The sequence below is a fragment of the Solanum verrucosum genome, unplaced genomic scaffold (assembly GCF_900185275.1).
Source record: "Solanum verrucosum unplaced genomic scaffold, falcon-dt-bn FXZP01000079.1, whole genome shotgun sequence".
Classification (NCBI taxonomy): domain Eukaryota; kingdom Viridiplantae; phylum Streptophyta; class Magnoliopsida; order Solanales; family Solanaceae; genus Solanum; species Solanum verrucosum.
The window spans coordinates 3,972,585-3,993,488 of record NW_026020368.1 but is presented as its reverse complement, the minus strand read 5'-3'; the positions used below and the strand labels follow the sequence as shown (position 1 = coordinate 3,993,488).

At 36.6% G+C, this 20,904-nt stretch overlaps 1 protein-coding gene across 7 annotated transcripts in view; it reads left to right on the top strand.

Annotated features, from left to right (window-relative positions):
- Window positions 1-16,164, top strand: part of LOC125838146 (TNF receptor-associated factor homolog 1a-like) — a 31,272-nt gene extending 15,108 nt beyond the window's left edge. For 4 of the 7 annotated variants that reach the window (XM_049517205.1, XM_049517207.1, XM_049517202.1 and 1 more), the window contains 11 exons: window positions 4,144-4,255; window positions 5,078-5,166; window positions 5,259-5,327; window positions 5,412-5,541; window positions 6,048-6,206; window positions 6,480-6,828; window positions 6,969-7,081; window positions 7,488-7,629; window positions 8,629-9,092; window positions 9,172-9,358; window positions 14,605-16,164. In XM_049517205.1, the coding sequence (XP_049373162.1) occupies window positions 4,144-4,255; window positions 5,078-5,166; window positions 5,259-5,327; window positions 5,412-5,541; window positions 6,048-6,206; window positions 6,480-6,828; window positions 6,969-7,081; window positions 7,488-7,629; window positions 8,629-9,092; window positions 9,172-9,358; window positions 14,605-16,023 (3,233 nt within the window). In that variant the 3' untranslated portion in view covers window positions 16,024-16,164. The remainder of the gene's footprint in view (window positions 1-4,143; window positions 4,256-5,077; window positions 5,167-5,258; window positions 5,328-5,411; window positions 5,542-6,047; window positions 6,207-6,479; window positions 6,829-6,968; window positions 7,082-7,487; window positions 7,630-8,628; window positions 9,093-9,171; window positions 9,359-14,604) is intronic. The other 3 variants (XM_049517208.1, XM_049517204.1, XM_049517209.1) reach the window with 3 other exon arrangements.
- The last annotated feature ends 4,740 nt before the right edge of the window (window positions 16,165-20,904 follow it).

Genomic DNA, 20,904 nt, shown 5'->3' with positions numbered 1-20,904 from the left:
TAAGTTTATTTGTTTTTTAGGTTTGAATCTTAGTCATTCAAATCTTAATCATTAAGTGTTTTTTTTAAATGTTTCAATCACTTAATTGGTTTGAATAGATCCGAATGATAAGATATGTAACAAAGTTTTAGTATCATCAAGATTTCTATTTTAAAATTTCTATAAAAATGATCGTTCACGAATTCCATCAATTTACTGCTACCACCACCGTCCACCATCATCAAGTATCGTTGTTGCCGCCCATCATTATCAACTATGTACTGCTAGGGCTGGGCGTTCAGTTCGGTTTGTAACTTTTGGTTTGGCAAAAATATGAAACCAAACCAAACTGAAATAAATTCGGTTCGGTTCAGTTCGGTTATTACAATTTCGGTTTGATTTTCGGCTTAACCAAATTTAATTAACGTGGCCTGTGGGCTGTGGCATCTGGACAATTTTCTGCTGGCTTGATTATAAACTGATCAAAATCTGACTTTCTTAGCCTTAATCTGTTTCACCAAGTCTCAACTCTCAACCATTCAAGTTGTTTCTTGGCCGTTAAAACATGCTGGAGAGCACGATAACCTTCTTTCATGACATGGATAATGTGGTTATGAGGGTCAGAGAACTGTTGGAGAGGTCAAAACAGAGGCTTCTCCTTGAACATAGTCAAATACTTCTCCTTGGCCACTACTGCACTAGTAAAAGACAGTTTGCTGGGTATGATCGTATGAGTCTCTTAAAACTGCAGGGATTCCAAAAACTCCAACATTACATCAATGTCATTAGCAAAAGAAGCATTACACTGAAAATTTTATATTCCGGATACATCTATTTTAGGTTCTTACATTTCTTTTTCAAAATAACTTCTCATGGACAGTGAGCACTGACCTTCGACTTTTGAGTCGCGAGCACAAGAGATGAGAGATGACTGATGAGAGTTGAGAGACGAGCTCGGAGCTGCTGCGTACGTAAGTCGTAACTGAGACGAGAGTTGAGAGATGAGAGTTTGGTCTGTGTTAGGGAAATCAATTTAGGGATTTCTGAATTCTGATTGGAATTTGGGCTGGGCATGGGGAGAGATCAGTATTTTAATTAAGGTTGTGGGCTATCAGCTATGGGCCGGCTGGGCAATGGGCATGGGCAAAGATTAAATGAAGGGGGTAAAGAATAGATATATATAATTTCGGTTATTTCGGTTAACCGATTTTTTTAAGCTAAAAACCGAAAACCGAACCGAAAAACTGAAATATTGAAAATCGAAACCGAAACCGAAATTTAAAAAAAATCGGTTTGGTCGGTTTTTTCGATTTTAACAATATCATGCCCAGCCCTATGTACTGCCACCCTCATCCACAATTACCATCGTTGTCAATCACTACAATCAACTGTCACTGCCACTAGCTATCATTTACTATCATCACCACCAAGTCACCAACCACCCGTCGCCACGGACAATCACAACCATCAATCACCACGTTATTTATGACAACCACCGTCATTATTCACCACAACCACAACTATTACATCATCCACTATCACCAGCTACTAGCATCAAACTCTACTCCCCACCACCATCGCCATTAGCTACTACCCATAACTTACTATTAGCTAACATCATCCCCAATTGACATATAGTATTAGATTAATTTAGTGTTTATTGAATTTTATAATTGGTAATCTTTGAATAACGACCGTTTATACATTTTAGTGTTAAAAAAACAAACAAATCTTAATTAATTAGTATTTAATCCTTAATACAACATCTTAATATCCAAATGTGTAATTAGATTCACAAATCTTAATCTTAATGCACATCTTAATATTCAGATATGTATTTGGGTTTAGACACATCTAATGCTTAATGAACATCTTAATATTTCAGATGTGTATTCAGATTTAAATATCTTAATCTTAATAAAAACAAAATGAGGCCTTAGAAATCTCTTCATTTAGAGCTCCTAATTTTTCTTTTTTCTCGTTTTTTAAACAATGGCAATGGCACCCAAGGGTGTGACCTAGTGGTCAATGAAGTGATTTAGAGTCATGAGGTCTCAGGTTCAAATCCTAGCAGAGACAAAAAACACTAGGTGATTCTTCCCATCTTTTCTAGCCTTGTGGATAGAGTTGTTTGGTACCTGTTGCCGGTGGGAGGTGGACAGGTATCCCGTAGAGTTAGTCGAGGTGCGAAATTTTGCTGGACACCATGGTTATAATAAAAATGGGCATGTCTAGGCCAACTCTTAAGTTATAAGACAAATTATTTAGTATTGGAATGAAATGGGTGTAAATAAAGCAAGATGGATGTAGATGATTCATATAACCCATTTATTTGGGATTGAAGCGCGCGATTGTTTTCATGGTAAGCTCTTTGGCTATCATTTTGGGGACTATTTACTCTCGGTATTTTCAAAAAAAAAAAAAACTGAATTAGTTTCTTGAATATGAGTGTTAACTGATATGGTGAAGTGTTAAGCTATGTTGTTCGGACTCGCCAAAAGTGTTGCTACATCCGTGTAGGATCCTCCATAAATGCACTACTTTTGGAGGATTGACATGCACCCGACGATATTCTTGAAGAGTCTTAGCAATATAGGTGTTAAGTGCTTCAAGTTTCATGTTTTGAGATAAGATTGTCCCGCAATGGACTAATATTATATGTATTGTGTTGACACCTATAATATATGGATATTGTATTCATTCATTATACCATAAAGTATCAGTATATCTCTTCTGTTCTCTTAGTTTCTACATAAGAAGTAAATTGCAAATAGCATGTGGTATTTTTACCTATTAGATATGCTTAAAGTATACTTGGATAATTCCCTGTGGGAAAGATATCATCATTAATTGGTATAGAGATAGTACATTAGTACATAATTATCCCCTCCAGTTATAACACTTTTTTCAAAGAGACATTGGAACTTTGCGAGGGTCCTAGTACCCCTTGAGCTATTTAAAAGTGGTATAAATACCCCATTTTCCAGTCAACCTTACATATAAGAAAAGAAGTGCAAATTATGCACCAATTATTGCTTGCCACGTGTCAAATTTATTTAATTATCTAATCTGTATTTTAATTAATGTTTTTTCTTGTTTTATTTTCCTTATATCTTCTTTTCTCTTTCCTTCTTCAATCTTCATCGTATGCTTGTAATCCCAACCCTTTGTTGCTCATCGCTGGCCATCCTCCGGCGTAGCTACCATCACCACCACTGCCATAATACCACCTCCCCACTGGTTCTACCACCAAATCAAAATTAACATCGAAAATCAAAATCACTGCCAAATTATACTTTGAAAATTAAAAATCACCACCATCTCCAGCTCCTTACCCCATTACAAAATGATGCATCGTAACTCCATCAGGATGAAGTTTAATAGTACACTTTTACTGCAATATGATGAATTGAAGTTCCTTAATTAACTCACTACAGAACTCCATAACAAAAACCATAGGAAAAAACAAAGAGAAATGATGGATTAGAGAATAGGTTCACGAAAAAAAAACCTCGAAGAAACAGAGCAGAAGGTAGAAAAGGTAAAAAAAAAAAAAAGAGAAGCAAGAAGATTAGGAAAAAAATGATAAGAGGATGGGCGAGAACCATATTCACTCAAGTCAACAAGAAGATAATGAGATGCACAATTCCGAAACCAAATTGGGTCTTCTGTATCGAAAAAGAAAAAGAAAGAATTGAAAAAGTTAAATGAAATAGATAAAGTTAAAAAAGGATATTTCTAATAAAAAATATATAAAAAAAATGCTGGAATTTTTTTAACAAATAGTTGTTTTTTTTTGCTTATCTCACTCACTGTTGGAGAGTGAAATACACTCTATGCCCCGCCTGGGCTCATAAGGTGGTGATAAATACAGATCAAACAAGAATAAGGGGGTACTAAACCTTAGCAATGTTTCAATGTCTCTTTGAAATAATGTTATAGTTTGAGGGGGTCATTATGTATTATCTCAATTGGATATGTGGAACATATGTTGATTTTGGTAGTGTTAGCCTCTGCGCTAACTTTCAGAGAGACAACTACCTGTTTCTAAGATGAAGTTTCTTCCATTTACTTCACCAGTTTACTACTTGTTCCCTATTTTATGTGCCTTATTTAAAACCCTTCGCTTTATTTATTTTCTTAACCTTTTCTATTGTCTCTCAGGACCTAAACCGGTTGAGCTATTTGGAAAATATACCTGGAAGATTGATAAGTTTTCACAAATTAACAAGAGAGAACTTCGGAGTAATACTTTTGAGGTTGGCGGCTACAAATGGTATTATTTCTTTGGGAAGAATTGTCTTGTGAAATATACACGTGGAATTGACTCTATGATCTCGTCTTTTAAATGCTTAGAAGGTATAGCCAGATGTGTTTCCCACTTCCCATGCAGTTGTATTGATTTGGAAAAATCATGCATCAGCTGCTGATCTATGTTTGTGGCATTCAACTGTTAATTGACTAAACTCTTTTACTTATGTTTTTATTATGTTGAAGATATTCTACATGGTCATAGGACCACTTAGTCTTTTCTATCTTTCCTATTTGGCTTTCTCTTTTAAGAGGTAAAGAGCAGAGAGTTGCTGAAAAGCTTTATGTGCATTCCTCTTTATTCCTTTACACAAAGGGGAGATGTAAGGGTTGTGTTTCTTTTTTAGTCTAGAAATTGGAGAGGAAAGCTGTGTAACTCCTCCACTTCATCTTTTTCAAGTTGTAAATGGATAAAAACAATGAAGTAAACCCTTTTATTTCCCCTTGACCTGTACGGACACAATTGAATGATTCATATATGACGTGCCCCCTCTCCTTCTCTTTGTTGACACAAAAATACTCTTTAAGTGCTGACTACCATGCTCTTGTTATACTAATATAAAGTAATATGTGTAGTTTTGTCTTTGTGAGAATTGACTTAAGAGTTTAGTTCTGTGATCCATTTTGCTACTTTTGTAACTTTTAGTCGACATTGCCAATTGGCAGGAATAACAGTAGCATCTTCTGTATTCTTATATGCTTGTTTCTCCTCTCATCGAATGACAGTTATCATTTTATAAATTAAGAAGTTACTAATAAAGTTCTCTTATCCAACTGTTGGATGCAGGTACGTTTTGATTTATCCTCAGGGATGTGATGTCTGCAATCATCTCTCTTTGTTTCTTTGTGTGGCTAATCATGACATGCTTCTTCCAGGTATGATAATGCTGATAGTGTCTGTCACAGAAATTTTGAAAATGATGCTTTAGCTAAGCTGATGTTTTTCCATTCTATCTTCATAATAACAGGCTGGAGTCATTTTGCACAATTTACTATAGCTGTGGTTAACAAAGATCCGAAGAAGTCCAAGTATTCAGGTGAATTTATTAGACATTGCTTGTGTGATGGACTTCTTGGTTCCCTCCTATCACATTAATATGCAGTTGCAAATTTTTCTGCAGATACATTGCATCGTTTCTGGAAGAAAGAACATGATTGGGGATGGAAAAAATTTATGGACCTTTCCAAAGTTGTAGATGGATTTCTTGATTCTGATACCCTCATTATCAAAGCTCAAGTTCAAGTCATCAGGTTTATCTCGACTCTTTCCTCTATATAGTTTGGTTTTCCCATTTAATGAATAAATGGGGGTCTATTCATATAGGTAGTTTTACACTGTTTAGTCTATAACACCTTTTTCTGATGTATATCTAATGAGTGTCAACTTAGACATTGGTTTCAACATGGACAGGATGAATTTTTAGAAGTACCCTTATTGCCTAGTATTAAGTATGAACCAAATAGTAACTTAAATGAATGTAGACCAAGGAAATAATATCTTTAGTTGGAGGCCTCTATTTATTTTAATTTTTCGGTTTAACTTTTCTAATCAGCTTGTGGATGTCCAATCCTCCTCTGTATTCTTCTCTTTGAGCATAAAATTCCATTTCATATAAAAAAAAATTGCTGTCTTCTTATGTATCTAGTCTTGAGCTCATGAGTTGTTACATGTTTTTATGGATCTTAAACAGTGATTATCAGATTCTACGGAGATATTTGTGATGCTAACCATTTTGACCTATGTTTTTTATTTGTAGGGAGAAAGCAGAGCGTCCTTTCCATAGCCTTGATTGTCAATATCGGCGAGAACTTGTTAGGGTGTATTTAACGAATGTTGAGCAAACTTGCCGTCGTTTTGTGGAAGAGCGACGAGGAAAGCTTGGGAAACTAATAGGGGATAAAGCTAGATGGTCGAGGTAGGATGCAAATTTTCTTAGCTGTTTTCCATGTTTTGGAGATTATTGGTGTGATAGCTTCTAGCTTCTTTTTCTATGTTTTTGCTCTGTAATATTTTAGCTATATTATTGGTGGCTACTGACTCATACTCATATATAAGATATATGTTGATAAGGTTTTGTTCCTCTTGCCTTCTGTTGGTCACTGCCTAATGTCATTTATGGTCTGAATTGTGTTAATTCTTAAATCTCCGTGCTAAACTTACTGACTGCTTATGTATGATGGTGTTTCAGTTTCTGTGCTTTTTGGCTGGGAATAGACCAAAATTCTAGACGCCGCATGTCCAGAGAGAAATCAGATCGGATTTTGAAAATGGTGGTCAAGAACTTCTTCATAGAAAAAGAGGTTACGTCTACTCTTGTGATGGATTCGTTGTACAGTGGGCTTAAAGCTCTGGTAGACCAGAGTAATGGACAGACAGGTAAAGGGAAACATTTAGATGCAGTGGAACAAACAGTTCCTATTGTTTACCTGGAGAAAGACATGTTTGTCTTGGTGGATGATGTCTTGCTTTTGCTTGAGAGGGCTGTTTTGGAGCCGTTGCCTCCGAAGGATGAGAAAGGTCCTCAGAACCGTACAAAGGTGAGTTGCATAATTGCATTCTTGAAACTCTATGCAAATATGTCCAACAATTATAGCCCTTTCAAAAAATGTCTAACAATTCTAGTGTTAATTGCATCACTAGCTTTTAAGTTACTTTTACCATTACTTTTTCATTTTAGGATGCCGCTTCTGGAGAGGACACGAACAGAGATCCCATTCAGCGTGATGAGAGGCGCTTAACTGAACTAGGTCGGCGAACTATTGAAATATTTGTCCTTGCGCATATTTTCAGGTAAATTTTTAAATGACTTATTTGCCTTTTCTTTGTCATTTAACTGCGAGGCAATGAAGAAACTATTTCCAGGTCTTTATGGATCTGCAAGGAAAGGAGAGCGAGTGCTCATGTTATATGACATAACTGAGATTGCATTGAATTTGACTCTGCATATCTCTCTCTGAGTGAGCTTGATCTTCATATTACATTAATAGATTGTTGTGGTGGATTATTAGTTTTACCAGCAGAATAGGTTGGCGCCCCTTGCATTATTAACTGCATTTTCTGCATCAGAGAGGGGAGATGTTGTTTGTTTCTTCTAGTTACAAGTTATGAGTTTTGCTGCTTCCTTTGGCTAGTGGTATTTTGTTATTGACTACAGCTTTTAATAGTTAACAGTCACTTAATTGCTTACATTCTGCAGTAAAATAGAGGTTGCATATAAGGAAGCTGTTGCATTAAAGAGGCAAGAGGAACTCATCCGTGAAGAGGCTGCTTGGCTGGCTGAAATTGAGAAGAAAGCTAAACGAGCATCTGAGAAGGAAAAGAAGTCAAAGAAAAAACAGGTATTGATTTGCATTGAGTTTCATTACAAAAATTGCATGAAGAATCAGATTCATTAATTATACAATTAATCGGCACATCTGAAAGTGATGATACTAGGTCAGTTTCTGTTGCTGGTGGCTCAGATGCTACTAGGTTCATAGCAGACGTACTTACTGAGCAGAGAGTGAGACTAACATACCCAATAGAGAGAAAAGCAAGAGTTACCCCCCTCCCCCCATACACACACACAGGAAAAAAAAGTTCCCCTGGATTTTGTTGGCTGTTTTTTAATGGGAGGTTTAGTATACAAAACTAAGTATTCTATCATTAGTTTGCATTAATGACCTGTCACAAATGGATAGAATCCCTATGTTGAGTTTAGCATGCGATAAAATCACTCTCGCCAACTGAGTAGGTCAAGAATTACAACAACATACTCAGTGTAATCCTACAAGTTGGGTCTAAGGAGGGTGGTGTGTGCAGCCTTAACCCTACCTTCTGAAGGAAGGACAATTGTTATATATATATATATATATACATATATAGCGCTCTTGCACAATGTAGCACACAAGCCCCTTGATGTCATTGAGGTTAAGAAAGATGATCCATAACTTATCCAGAAAAGGATAAGCAAAATGCTTCAATTGGAATTTTTTTAGAAAGTGTATATGGAATGCTGTACTAAGGAGCTCTTTCATGTATGACCCTGGGTATTTATCCTTGGTGCAAATTTATTTTTTTAATTTTGATTAGCAAGATCATTTGTAGGTTCTGGTGCTATACAATGTAATTGCTCACATCACTGTCTTATTGCTTCGCCTTTTGTGTTATTTAGAGATTTCATTTGTTGCTTGACCAGTCAGAAACTGATTATGCAGAAAAGTGATTATTTGCTAGAAAATACTCAAATGCATGCTACATACAAGCAAACTTAATGTTGAAAATCACTTATTTTCATTTAACAACACATTGAGTACAGTAAAATTTTATCGCGTTTAGTTGCTTACTTTGTACTTCAGTCTAAACAGAAGCGGAATATCCGGAAAGCAAAGGATAAGGAGAGGGATGAAAAACCTGATGTTATGGTGCATGATAAGACTGAAGTTGATGGTCCCATTGGTGAAGGAAATGAGTACATGGCTGAGGTGCCAGGACAAGTACTTGGTAAATCAGATGTACTGGAAGAGGTTTCTGATATTTCTGATTCTATAGACTCCATAATTCATCCTGATTCAGAAGACAGAAATGCAAGTCCTGTCAACTGGGATACTGATAGCTCAGAGGTGCATCCATCTGTGGAAGCTGGTTGCAGCAGGTTAATTGGCCTTTCAGCTTCGCAGAATGTGATAGCAGGAAGGATAAGTCCTTCCATGATGGATGATAGTTCATCAACGTGTTCCACTGACTCAATTGTTTCAGTAGTTATTAATGGAACCCACAGAGGTTTTCCTTTGATCCAGAAAAACCAGAAATTACCTAGCAGGTAAGGTTTTCTGCTTCCGTTTAAATATCTTTTAAAATGTTTGTCTTTACTTATAATTCCTAGTACTTCAACCTTTTAGAGGGAGAAATGAACGAAGAAGGTCAACTTGTAAGGCAGCTGATTGGGCTAGTGAAACACTTGGTCAGACGTCGGATGTTGTTTCAGATGATGGTCAGATAAGTGATACATCTGTAAGCTGTGGGGCAACAGGATCTGAGTGTCAGGCTACTGCACTTCCTTCGTGCGAACAGCAAGCAACTAACAAGGTTTTCATCTTCTCCCTGTACCCATTCCTTGTTTGCCCCTCCAGACAGAGTGGATATAATCCTGTAAGTGTGGTTGCTGAACACTCAGCAAGTTGAAGCACCTAAATCATGTGTTTCTCTTAGTTCTAAACTGCCTTCTTTTGATAGTTTCCTCTAAGTTTTTTTGACGACCCTCTCCTTTGCACATTGTGGTGAACATTAGATGCTCATCTCCTTCCACCAGTGTTGTGAAAGGCGGTCGCCTCATCGCCAATGGCGAGAGGCGAGGCGAGGCAACCCTTCATCGCATTTTAGCATTGTAGCGAGGCGATCGTCAAAAGGCGACGCCATGGCGACAAAGGTGAGATGCAAGAGGCGAGAAAGGGGCTGCCTTTTGTATTTTCTTTAAAAAAAGGCGACCAATTTAGGGTATTAAATGTTAAAAGGTAATTTTGAGATTTTCGTCTAGACTCCTCAAGCGACTAGCTAGACTTTTTTCGACGACTCCAAAGTCCAACCAATATGTATTTCTTCTTTTATTCTTCAGATTTCTTCTTCCTCTATTTCGTTCTCCTTCTTCTTCATAGTCACTTCTACCTCTGTTTTTTTTCTCACTGTTTTGACTTTTGTTCTGTTTTTTTCTCATTCAAGTTCCAAGTATGTATTATCTATTTTCAGCTTTTGAATTGAAATATTTTCTTATATGTTATTGCTATTGAGATTTTGATTATTGTGAGAAGAGTTTGAGAGAGAACTTAGCTTGATTATTCCCACAAGCTATTGGGGTTTAAATAGCTAAGTATACATGTCCTAAAAAGGAAAGGAAATCAATACCTAATCACTACAAATCAAGCTAGAATATATCTAGGAGGAGATCAAGCTACCTACTATATTTACATATGCTATAGAAATTAGAATATTCCTAGGATTCTAACATTCCCCCTCAAGCTGGTGCATACAAATTATATGTTCCAAGCTTGTTACATATATAACTTGTTTTGGGACCAGCTAGGGACATGGTGAATATGTCTGCAAACTGATCACTTGACCGCACGAACCTTGTGACTATGTCTCCTCAAAGTACCTTTTCTCTAACAAAATGACAATCAATCTCTATGTGTTTGGTCCTCTCGTGAAATACTAGATTCGATGCAATGTGAAGTGCAGCTTGATTATCGCACACAAGTTTCATTCCTTTAGTATCTCCAAATTTCAACTCCTTCAGTAGTTGCTTGATCCATATGAGTTCACATGTTGCCACTGCCATAGCCCGATATTCTGCTTTTGCACTAGATCTAGCAACCACATTTTGTTTCTTACTTTTCCAAGACACCAAATTTCCCCCAACTAGAACACAATATCCAGAAGTGGATCGTCTGTCAGCTGGTGACCCTGCCCAATCTGCATCTGAATATCCAACAATTTTCTCATGTCCTCGGTCTTCGTAAAGAAGTCCTTTCCCTGGAGCAGATTTTATGTAACGAAGAATGCAAATAACTACATTCCAATGACTATCACAAGGAGAGATCAAAAACTAACTTACGACACTTATCGAGAAGGTAATATCAGGTTGAGTCACTGCGAGATAATTCAACTTTCCTACCAGCCTTCAATATCTTTCTGGATCGCTAAGAGGTTCCCCCAACCTGGTAGGAGCTTAACATTTGAATCCATTGAAGAATCAATAGGCCTACAATCTATCATCCCTGTCTCTTCAAGAATATCAAGTGCATACTTCCATTGTGAAATGGCAATTCTTGATTTGAATTGAGCAACCTCAATGCCTAAGAAGTACCTCAATCGACCAAGATCCTTAGTCTGAAAGTGTTGGAAAATGTGATGTTTCAATTTTGGTAATTCCTTCATCATCATTGCTTGGGATAACTATGTCATCAACATACACTACCAAATACATGCACAAACCTGGAGCAGAGTGACAATTAAACACAGAATGATCAGCTTCACTTCGTACCATGCCAAACTCCTGAATAACCATGCTAAACTTCCCAAGCGATGCTTGAGGAAACTGCTTCAGGCCATATCCATAAAGTGCATCAATCTGTCCATCAGGCCCAACCTTCACTGTATATACCCACCAACAACCGATTGTAGATTTATCTAGAGGTAGAGGAACAAGCTCCCAAATACCACTAGTGTAAGGCAGACATCTTCATCAATAGCTTCTGTTGCCCAAGTTGGTAATCCTGTTGCTTGTATCTCACACTCCACCGGGCTTGGCCCTTGGGTTATGGACTAAGGTGCTTCTGACCACATTTCTGGTAACAAATCTTTATTGTATAATATTACTTACTCTCATTCCCTTCCCACTCATTACATTAGCTAATGGTTCTCAGACCATGGCAGCCAGGGTCCGTCAAGCCAATCCCTTACCTTTCTTGACTCTAAATAATGTTCTTTTTGTCCCTAGTTGTCCCTTTAGCCTCTTGTCAATAAGTCGTTTGGCTAAGGCTTTAAATTGTTTCATCTCATTTTATAGTGAATTATTTGTCATACAGGACCTCAGTACGGGAAGGATGATTGGCGAAGGGCATGAGTCAGATGGACTTTATTATCTCAATTCTCACAAATCCACTACAGTTTGTTCAATCTTAGACTCTCCAGATTTAATCCACAAACGATTGGAACACCCTAGTTTATCCAAACTTCAAAAGATGGTACCTAGCTTGTCCAAATTGTCTAAGTTAGATTGTGAGTCATGTCAATTGGGGAAGCACACCCGAGCTACTTTTCCACGTAGTCCTATTAATCGTGCATAGTCTCTTTTTCATTTAGTTCATTCTGATATTTGGGGCCCTAGTAGAGTCAGTTCTACATTGGGTTTTAAGTATTTTGTTTCTTTCATTGATGATTACTCAAGGTGCACTTGGATGTTCTTAATGAAAGATCGTTCTGAATTATTTTCCATATTTCAAACTTTCTGTGCTGAAATAAAAAATCAGTTTGGTGTTTCTATTCGCATTTTTCGTAGTGATAATGGACAAGCTAGGTACCATCTTTTGAAGTTTTGATAAACTAGGGTGTCCCAATTGTCTGTGGATTAAATCTGGAGAGTCTGAGATTGAACAAATTGTAGTGGATTTGTGAGAATTGAGATAATAAAGTCCATTTGACTCATGCCCTTCGTCAATCATCCTTCCCGTACTGAGGTCCTGTATGACAAAGAAGTCACTATAAAATGAGACGAAACAATTTAAAGTCTTGGCCAAACGGCTTATTGACAAGAGGCTAAAGGGACAAAAAGAACATTATTTAGAGTCAAGGAACGTAAGGGATTGGCTTGACCGACTCCAGCTGCCATGGTCTTAGAACCATTAGCTAATGTAACAGTGGGAAGGGACTAAGAGTGTAATATTAGACAATAAAGATTTGTCACCAGAAATGTGTTTAGAAGCACGTGAGTCCATAACCAAAGTGCCAAGTGTGGTGGACTGTGAGATACAAGCAACAGGAAAACCAACTTGGGCAACAAAAGCTAGTGATGAAGATGCCTGCTTACTCGCTTGATACTGAAGAAAGTCAGTGTATTCTACCTCAGACAAAGAGAACAATTGATTGGTGGGATTACATGTGTATTCAGTTTGAGCATTCTTTGGTTTACCATGTAGAGAGTAGCACACCTCACGGGTATGACCCAATTTGTTACAATGAGCATCTTGGTCGTTGTTTCCCATGCCGATTTCCGGTCTGAGATGCTAGGACAGAAGAATATGCAGGTGAAACTAGACGACATAGGTGGTGCAACTAGTCATAACAATCGAGCAAACAGGTCATCCACAACAGGATCGGTAGAGCTAGCCAAAATTTGATGTCGCACTGAATCAAGATCAGATGGAAGTCCAGCAAATGTAACAATTAGAAACATCTTTTGACGCTGCTCTAATTGCTTTTCAACATTTGGAGTAGCGGGCATTAACTCATTAAATTCCTCCATAACCACCTGAACCTATCCAAGATAAGTTGACATATCCAAGTCCTACTTTTTAAGGTTAGTCAACTGAGAAATCACATTATAAAAACGGGATGTGTCATTTGTGTATAGCCCAGGAGCCTTTTCCCAAACTAAGAAGCAAGTTTGGTTGGTTGAAACAATGGCATCAACTTTGAATCAATGGATTTCCGTAAAGACTACACAATGGAGCATCAATCTTCTCCCATTTGTCCCTATCTTTTTCAGTATTATCCTTGGCTTGTGTATCCAAGTGTTCCTTGTCCCTTGCACCATAATTGAACGGAGGAAGACCAAGATAAATAGTTTGCACTACCTGTCAAAGGTTCTGTGGTGATGCCATGGTTTGGGCTGGTGGAACTCACAGATTTAGTGCTAAACATATCAGATCTGAGAGACATAAAAAACAGATCTATTAGTGTTCAAAAATAAAGTAAATTCTGGGGAAAAAACTGAAGAACAAATCTGGAAAACAACTGGAGACGATCTGGAGAACTGCTTACCATCTTGCCTGAAAAAGTTGCTGGAAAAAAAAGAACTGCCAGAAAAGTGGCTGAAAAACACGACCTGTGAGGATTCCAATCGTAATGGTGGTACTGGTATATGCACAATACCCCTGGAGAGTGTCGGAATCGCAGAACAGTGAAGGTTTTGCTGGAAAAAAAAATTCAACAATTTTGTTCTCTTATTATTCTTGTTTTCTCACTAAAGAAAGCGTTGATACCTTGTGAAGATGGATCTTGAGCCTAACTCAACCTCAAAAGCTAGCTTATGAGGGGAGGATTGTCCAAGTCCATATAAGGAGACTAAATTCCCATCCCTTTTCCGATGTGGGAATTCTTAACAATTATTTATATATGCAATTAAATTATTATATTTTTGGTATTAATTGGGCCGAACTTCAAAAAGGTGAGCGCCTTGCCGCTCGCCTCGCCTTGTGGCAAGGCAAACCCTTGTCGCCTTTCGTCGTCCGAAACACTGCCTTCCACGAATGTTTCTTTATAGAACTATGAACAAAGAAATGGAAAAAAGAAACTTGTGGAAACTATCCCGTCTTTTAAGGATGTTCTTCTGGAATATTATTTATCTAGAAAAATGTATTTCTGAAATATTGGTTAATTGCATAGGCTTTTGAATGTTACTTGTTAACTATATTCATCTTTTTGTTATATGCATATGGTGAGATGCCGGCCTTTCCAATTGATTGACTACTTCAAGGGTGATTACTCTGTAGGTGCTTTGATTATGTGCACATTTGAATTACAATTATCATGCAACGTTGTTTTCTTGCTGTATGCAGAAAGTAGCAGTTTTGCAGCAGAGAAATCTAATTGATGATAGAGAGAGATCTTCCATATTGAAGCCCAGTGTCCAGTTTCCTTCTAGAACCCCTCAAAAAAGTACAGTATCTGATGTTCAGTCAAAGGAAAATTTGAAAATCTCAGTCCCTAGTGATCCTATCTTGGTCAAAAGTTCATTTTCAGATAGTCCTAAGCTGACTGATAAATCAGGTCCGGTGGTTGTCTCAGCTGAAACTTCCGTGATGTTGAAGGCTGATCCTCATAAAGCTGTAGAGGTAAAACCCTTGAAGAAGCCCTTGCTACAGCCTGCTTCAATTTCAACTGAGAAGTCCCTGTCTAAACAAGTGACTACTTCTGCCACAGCTGAAAGGTCGATCTCTAGACAAGTGCCTGCCCAGTCGAGACCCTTGAGTGCTCCTCTAGTTACTGATCCTAGGCCTGCTTCCCCTGTTGTTTCCATGGTTCAGGTAACACAATTATTGCCTCGTTCAGTTAGTGCAGCTGGTCGATTGGGTCCTGATCCTTCACCAGCAACACATAGTTATGTTCCTCAGTCCTATAGAAATGCAATTATGGGCAGTCTTGTTTCTGGAAGCCCGGTTGGTTTTAGCCAGCCACATTCTCCAAGTTCAGCCGTTAATTCACCACATCCATACTCTCAATCACCTTCACTGACTTCTGGTCTAATGTTGTCGCCTGAGGACCCGGAAAGAACAGAACATAGATCTGCTGGACCAAGCTTTTCTTATGGAATGGCGAATGAGGATACCTCATGGAATGGACAGAAATGGGAGAGTTCTGCAAGTTATAGTAGGTCAGTATCACATCCTTTCGTCTTAAATGACATCCAGGAATCTGATATGTTAAAGCCTGTTAACAGCAGGACCCATGATCATCTTCCGTCTGAGCTTCCTGCCTGCACTTCTGGTTGTCAGTCCCAGAGTGTATTGGCAGATGAATTTCCACATCTTGATATAATCAATGACTTGCTGAACGATGAGAATGGAATTGGAAGGGCTTCTGAACCAAACTCAGGCTGGCAAAGATATAGCAACCATCTAAATCATCAGTTCAGTTATCCGGGTGATATTGGCATGGCAACTGATCTAGGTCCCTCAGCACGCTCTTGTAGGTTTGAGCGAACAAGAAGCTATCACGATGAGCTACAGCATTACTATTCTGGAGGCCTTTATAATAGTATTAGGAATATGATTCCGCAGCCTAATCCACAATTTGTAAATGGGCAGATTGATCAGTTAGTTCATGACCAGTGGCAATTGATGCATTCTGATCCATCTTTTCTTGGAATGAGAAATGGTCATACTGATACTGGTTACCTGTACCACACCCCTGATTATTCAAATATGGCGTGTGGTGTAAATAGGTATAGAGTATTTAGGCCTTCAAATGGGTTTTGAAAGCTAGCTATTTAATGAGGGAGCTTAGTCCCGAAACATTTGACTGTTCTCTGCCGTAATGTGTCTTTAGGTTTGGAGGCGAGGTTGTTGCCCTTCTGTAAAGAGTGATTCTGCCCTCATATTTTTTAGCTTTTGAAAACCCGTATTGGCTTTTTGATGTTTTAAAAGTTGGTGCCTGACGTCAAATATATATATATATATATATATATAAGCACATTATCGGTAAGGTCTTGACATATAATATATATAGTTGTATAATCTCAAGTTTTTATGATGTTGTCAATGTGAGGATTGAAGCAGGTTCCATTGTGGTAGAGAGCATCTGAAGTGGATGATGCTTCATTCTTTTTCACTGAGAGAATTACCAACCAACTACTCCGACTCTGGAAGAATCAACTTACATCTCCCTCCTTCATTTCTTTCCATCATCGTTGGAATTTCTGGTCCCATTCGTCTGTGTTATTATGTCTTTTTCTCCTTTTAGTCTTTTGACCATGAAATATTTAACAGAAAAGGATCAAAATTGCCCCTGAACTATGCGAAATAGATTACTTATACCCTTCGTTACATTTTAGGATCAAAAACACCCCTGCCGTTATCCCAAGAGATCACAAATATCCTTCAAGAGTTAACACCCAAAAAATTTAATGATGTGGCAAGCCATGTGGACTTATCCCTCCACTTAAGCTGCCAACTAGGATTTCCATGTGTAGACCACCGCATCTACACCTCCTGATTCCACCACTGTTGGCACCGGCATTGGCTCCGGTACCATAGCCGTCGGATCAAATTGAATGTCTGCCACCTCTTTTCGATTAACGACGTAACTCATCGAATTAATCATTGCGCTTTGTTTCTAGTTCCTACCATACCTCTGTTGGAATCAACAATCCCTGCTTCCATTTTGGTTCAATTTTATTAAATCATTAACTTTTCCAATCGTTGCTCAGCCAACACTACCGATTTTCCGTTTTAAACACAACCCATTGTGAACACAAGAAAAATTATGGATTACTGTTAAAATTTGACTCTAAAAACACAAGAAAAAATAATCATTTCTATATAATTTTTCTTCTTCTACCGTTTAGCTTCTAATTTTCTTGTCAAATAAAATGTTGAAGGAACAAATGGTGGAGCGACCAGTTATTGGTACTAAAAATATGATTACGGCAACAACAAAGGCCAACGTAAGAAGAGTGTTCACTTTCTCAATTCAATTAATGGAGCCTTCGGACATTACTTGAAATTTTGATGGAGAAGATTCATTTTTTTCTCTCAAAACTAGGGTTTAATTTGGGAGGATGAATTAGGATTTGGTCAAGAACGAAAGGGAAAATCCTAGTTGGTAGCTTAGTTGGAGAGATGAGTCCACGTGGCTTGCCACATCATTAAAAATTTTGGGTGTTAACTCTTGAGGGGTATTTATGATCTCTTGAAATAACGGCGGGGTATTTTTGCTCCTAAAATGTAACAAAGGGTATAAATGGTCTATTTTGCATAGTTCAGGGGTAATTTTTGCCCCTTTTCCAAATATTTAATAAGCTACTTATAGTGGGAATTAAGCACTCGTAAACAAAAGAGCAACAATAATAATCAATTAGGTTCAGGTGCACATTGTTTTTGACGGGATTACAAAATTGATTGGATTAGAAATGTTTTTTTGTAGTTAAATTGGTTTAAGATAAGTAAACTATATATTTGGAATTAGTAACTAGTGATAAACACAAGTATCGCGTACGGTGATTTGTTTTAGGTAGAGAATTGAGTGAAGTTTAGTCATAATCTCATAGAATATACGATTTATATCTTGAAAGTGTAATTGAACTCGAAAGGAGGTTTATTGTGAACCTAACCTTAGGAATGTCTAGTGGCGTAGCTACATAGAGTGAAGAGTGGTCAGTTGAACATCTTTCATTAAAAAGTTATATTGTATATATAAAGACATTGTTTTGTATATAAATTAAAATCATGTATATGCATATATATATATTAAATTTTGAATATCTAATCTATCTAATTAGATGCAATGAACCAATAGTGGGATTTTTTGCTAAATGGGAAATTTAAAATTCTCGGGGATGGAAATGAGGGAATATCTACAATACCTGGATTTAATCATATACAATTTGAAGGATTTTGTAGGTTCATTGATCAAGGTTTGACGGATACATATCAAGAAATAGAATTTCAATTATTTGTGGAAACATATCAATTGGTCGAACCCTTGATTAAGGAAAGAGATGTTGTGTATGAATCACTCACATATTCTTCTGAATTATATGTATCCGCGGGATTAATTTGAAAAAAAAATAGAGATATGCAAGAACAAACATTTTTTATCGAAAACACCCTTAATATAATTTCTGATTTCGCCGCCTAAATAACGACTTCAGAAATTCAACTTTGGTGTAAAAGTCCAAAGGTTAGACTAGCCTGAATCTTACCAAAAACCACTAGTTCATTACCAAGAAACTTCCCCAACAGGAATTGCCGCAGCCAGCCTAATTAATGTTTCCCGGAAGCTAGTAGGAAGACACCATGACGACACGGACTCAGGATTTAAAATTTATTCATTCTTATAATAACAACCTCAAATTATTAATACATTGCCTGATAAAAGCAAGTATGTTTTTTCTATCGAACTTTTATAATTATTCAACGAAAATTTCCATACATACAAAGCCCAAGCAAAATTTACCAAGTTCACGTGACCCATAGCACTAAACTTTATCATCATCAACTACGTGGTACATACATAATCCCACTTAGCTTTATCTCGTACTAATATATTTATAATACGAAATACCAACAAATAAACCTTGAATTTCCTAGTCAATAGTCAAAAACCATAAGAAACCTTGCCTATAAATATATGTTCCCTCTCTCCTTAATTTTTTTAAAAAAACAACATTAATTCTTCTTTAATTGTAAGATGAAGAATCTTAAAAAAACCAATTTATTGGTATTCTTAACCCTTATTGTCCTAATTATGTTTTTCCAACCAGGTAAAGGTACTAGGTTGTTACATGAAAAAAATTTGATGAATTTACAATCTCTTCAAAGAGGTCCAGTTCCTTCATCTGGACCATCTGGTTGCACAAATATCCCGGGTAATAGTGGCTCCGGGTCGGGTAATTGCCCACCCATTAATGAAATGCACTTTGTTGGTCATATGTTAAGACCTAGTACGGTTATCGTTGTGTGAGCTTGTTCACATTATTTGTCTCATATATGTTAAAAAAAGAAATTGTGGCTGGTAAGCAGGCAATAAGGATTTATATCGCAGACGTAAAATTAAGTAGTGGACATATTAGCAAGATGGTGTCTTATTTGTTTTATTTTTTTATTTTTATATTATTTACTTTGCATTTTGTGGGAATAACTCCTTTTTGGATTGTCTTTTGGGAGGATTTCCAATGTATTCATTTGTTAGTAAATTATGTACAGAGAGATATTCATTTGATAATGTTTGTATCTATATAGTTAATAAATAAATATTTACCAATTTGTTAATTAATAGTATAAAAATTCTTCTTTATATTTCTTGGATCTTCTCCAAATGTGGTAATTACGGTCTACAATTTAGTTGACGGTGACATACAAAATGCATATAATTAATTAACTTAATTTGATCATACACATATGTAAAATAAATAACTTTTCTATAAAAATACATCTGATCGTATAAAAGATATTTACACGTTGATGATATATACAAATGAAATATTATGCGCAACTTCAAAGAGTTTAAATCGGGGCATGACTTTGAAAATTTAAAACATAGAGATCTCACCAAGTTTTTTCGTGTTACACGCAAATTAATTAATCTGCGAATGTAGAAGCAACAAAATTGACAAATTCAAACTCTTATACCTAACTAGCATTAATTCTAAATTAAGGTTCTTAAGAATATTAAAACAGTAGATACAATTAATATGGAGTATTACTTATTGGATAACATTGATTTAATGAGTCTTTGTTTTTTTGTGGAAGATGACTAAGCATGCAACACAAAAGTTTACTTGCGTATTCAATTTAAAGAACAAAGTCAGATGACAATCAAGAATTAGTAGCTCCATAGTCCTTAATTATTAACTACAATTATTATGAAAACACCAAATTTAAAAAACATGAATTTTTTTTTGGTGTTAACATGTTAGGGGTCTGGCTTGGACCTTGTCTTGTCCATTCAATCGATGAAACAAATCAGTTTATAGAAGGGGAATAGATCACATAATTGAAAGAATCATTAGCAACAAATTGAATCGGGTATGACAGGGTGTACGTAGATAGTAACTTTAATTATTAATTAAACCGCTCTTATTTATAGAATATAACATCTTAGTACATACAAATATTTATATAATGAGTGAGTGAGCCTTTTAAAAAAATTAGGGGTAGGGGAAAGAGAAATGGGGTTGGAAATCAAACTCGCACCAACAACGTGAAAATTAGATAACCAACCAATTGAGGTATTAAAATTTTGTGAGCTACAACGCTGTTGTTTGTGTCAACAAAAAACACGAACTCAATCACATCTAACAACATCATTGATCCATTAATAACAACATTTTCTGTCACCAAACGGTTTTTAGTAAATGGATTTTGTAGAATAGGCTTCAAAGTCTCCTTAGAAAATTTTCTTTAACAAAAATAAAAAGATAAAATTCAAGGGAATTGCTTGTAATATAGAAACTCTTTAACTTTTTTTACGTGCCCAAAATCACTTCCTTTTTTTTTCATTTTTTATTCCTCATTTTTTGTTATGGTAGGACTTTTCATTGGGAATACTTTGATATGTAAACTGGCAGTATCAATAATTGATAGTAGAAAAATGCAATCCCTTATCTTAAAATAAAGTTTTGAGAAAATAAGACACTT